Genomic DNA, 3,293 nt, shown 5'->3' on the forward strand with positions numbered 1-3,293 from the left:
CATGTTGTACAAATGAGAATCAACAAGTATTTATTGTACTTGCTTTACAAGTGATAAGAACAAGTATAAGATGAACATCTAAAAGACATACCTCATCAACTAGATAAACATAAAACATAATGATAAACTTAATCTACTAAACAGACTTAATCCCAAAGGATAAAAATAAACTTGAAATCTGAACTAACTTCAATAATATGTGGCGGCAACTTCTAGTTATGCAATCAGATTCACATGCCAATCAAAAGGGCTGGTGAAGATTTTTGTTTATAATGTTTGAGCTATTGATTTAATAAAGAATCCAGTTATGCATGGAAGAAGTAAGCACATAGATATACGGTTCCACTTCCTCTGAGATCAAGTGAATAAAAATCAAGTCCAACTAGTTTATTACAAGTCAGAGAACCAGGTTGCATATATTCTTACCAAGCTTTTGAAGTTTGACTCATTCATCAAGCCTAAGTACGTGATGGGAATCATAAGATTGACTGAATGTGGATTAAAGGTGATTAGAGATGGCAGTGGGTTGGGTATGGGTTGGATAGGCCATTACTCATACTCGCTTCAGAGCGAAGGGTTGGGATTTAGAGACTCGGAGCAAGGAAGGACAGGTAGAATTAAAAATTACAAAATGGGTAAAATCTGCCTCATTCAAATTTGCTCGAGCTGGGTAGCGACGGGGCATAATAAGTTGTCATCTGTATGTGGGCTATTGAAGTTTATCCAGATTTTCGGTTTATCTTTGAGATTAAGATTAGGTAGTTGATTAAGTCTATAGTCATTTCTTATCTTTACCTAGTTGATAAAATCTATCTGAGTGATGAGGTCTATTTTTGGTTGTTCTTAGCAACTATATAAATAATTATCGATTCTCATTTATACAGTATGGTTAAAGTTAATAATATTGTTTAGTTTTTTATTCTTTACAGTAGTTTTCTCTCTCTTTATGTTGGTCATCTACAGCCTGTAGCATGACAGATATGACCAGAGCCGATGGCATGCATGCCACGTTAGATAAGACAGAAAGATATGGCGGAGCCACCGAGATGTCCTAGAAAACAACGAAGCTAGCTGACGTCATTGCTTAGAGAAGGGAAAGCGAGTGCCGTGAAGGTAAACGAGAGGGCCAAAGCTCCATCCCAGCTTTTCCACGCCACTGGCATTTGGCCTACATCTGGTCCGAAGAGTTGCCTCGACGCCGGCCTACCATTTCTGTTCTTTGAATAATCGTAAAGGACAGAAGACTTCGGAAGAATATATAATCCACCTCCCCGACTTTGCTAATTGGAACCTAACTAAAATATTGCAAATAAAAAGAAGCACTTCTCTAATCTCTGGTTAGATTCCCATGGATGTCCACATCTTCTTCTTGCCATTTCTTGCCCCGGGCCACATGATTCCCATGATCGACCTTGCTAGGCTCTTAGCTGATCGTGGAGCCAAGGCCACCATCATCACCACCACTGCAAACGTCCCCCTCATCCAACCGACCATAGACCTCAGCAACGACTCTCGCCACCACCAAATCCAGCTCCTTGCCATTCCCTTCCCCTACTCAGAATCCGGCGTCCTTGAAGGCCATGAAAACCTTACCGCCTTGCCCAACCCAGAAATCCCCCCTGAATTCCATGCGGCCATGTGCATGCTCGAGGCCCCCTTCAGGCAGCTTGCCAAAGACCACCACCCCGACTGCATCATATCCGACATCTTCTACCCGTGGTCGGCCAGCCTCGCCCATGAGCTCGGCATACCAAGGCTTGAATTCCACGGCACGAGCTTCTTCACCATCATCCTCGCCGGTGCCATCGGTCGTCTCAAACCCCATGAGAGCGTCGCTAGCGACGAGCAGCCCTTTGTTGTGCCGGAGATTCCCCATCGGATTGAGATGACACGGTCGCAGCTCCCTGCCTTCATCATAGAAACCCCAAGCGACCTCCACAAACAGTTGGGTGACTCCCATCGCTCGAGCTATGGCACGATAATGAATAGCTTCTACGAGATGGAGCACGACTATGTCGATCAACTTAAGGAGAGAGGCGACATGAAACTGTGGCATGTCGGCCCGGTGTCGCTACGCAATCAGGACCAGCATGATAAACTAGTGAGAGGAGACAAGGCCTCCGCGGACTGCGACCGCTGCTTGAGTTGGTTGGATACTAAGAAGCCGAGATCGGTTCTCTACATCTGTTTTGGGAGCTTAGGTCGATTCACCCGCACTCAGCTTTGCGAGATTGCTTCGGGCCTCGAGGCTTCGGAGCACCCGTTCATTTGGGTGGTGAGATATGGCGGTGAACCTTCGGAATGGATGCCGGAAGGGTTTGAGGAGAGGGTGATATGTAGAGGGAGAGGATTGATCATAAGTGGATGGGCACCTCAGCTGCTTATATTGAACCATGAAGCCGTCGGGGGATTTGTGACGCACTGTGGCTGGAACTCCTGCATGGAAGGTGCGAGCGCCGGGTTGCCGATGATCACTTGGCCGCTCTTTGCCGAGCAATTCTTCAATGAGAAGCTGATGGTGGATGTTCTCAGGATCGGAATTGCGATCGGAGTGAAGGTATGCCGTAGCAAGGAGGAGGAGAGGATGATGGTGAGGAGGGAGGAGATAAGGAGGGCGGTAAATGAGTTGATGGGAAGCGGAGAGGAAGCGGATGGGAGGAGAGAGAGAGCAAGGGAGGTAGGGAAGATGGCAAGGAGGGCTGTGGAGGAGGGGGGTTCTTCTTATAATGAATTGAGCAGTTTGATAGAGAATTTGCTTACTCTTAAAGCTGGTAAGATCCAGTCTGGTAAGAATGGAGAGTGATCCTACTTCAGTGTTCATTGGGTTGGGCGAACAGCTACAATAGATTTGGTGCCTTGAATATAAATTTTGGGTGTAGCGCAGGTTTAGAGTGGTCTGATCCTCTCTAATTCATAACGTATTTTTGTTTGGGAATAAAGTTGAAGGTCGCACGTCTCATCACTGCTCAGTTCCCTTTTTTTTTTTTTTTTTTTTTTTTTTTTTTTTTTTTTTTTTTTTTTTTGGCTAATACGGGTGGATCATACCTATCGGGTACGGATACACCCAATAAAGTCAAAAAATAGGATACCTCGGAGTGCCAAAGGCAACTCCCCATCTCCAGTCCACATAGTGTCTCCGGAATGGCGAGCTGCAAATGCAGCCACCCAATCCGCAGCCCCATTGGCTTCACGGTAAATATGCTTGGCCTGAAAGGCCCCTCCATCCCTCCCCATAGCCCATATATCACGAAGCAGAGGGTGGTCACTACCATCACCCTTAGGACCCTCACGGA

The 3,293-nt window shown here is 45.9% G+C and overlaps 1 protein-coding gene across 1 annotated transcript; it reads left to right on the forward strand.

Moving 5' to 3' along the window:
• Positions 1 to 1,348: 1,348 nt before the first annotated feature.
• LOC120110632 (scopoletin glucosyltransferase-like) lies at positions 1,349 to 2,803 on the forward strand. Its single transcript, XM_039126208.1, has one exon. The coding sequence runs from the start codon at positions 1,349 to 1,351 to the stop codon at positions 2,801 to 2,803; it is 1,455 nt and encodes a 484-aa protein (XP_038982136.1).
• The last annotated feature ends 490 nt before the right edge of the window (positions 2,804 to 3,293 follow it).

The sequence above is a fragment of the Phoenix dactylifera genome, chromosome 4 (genome assembly GCF_009389715.1).
Source record: "Phoenix dactylifera cultivar Barhee BC4 chromosome 4, palm_55x_up_171113_PBpolish2nd_filt_p, whole genome shotgun sequence".
Classification (NCBI taxonomy): Eukaryota; Viridiplantae; Streptophyta; class Magnoliopsida; order Arecales; family Arecaceae; genus Phoenix; species Phoenix dactylifera.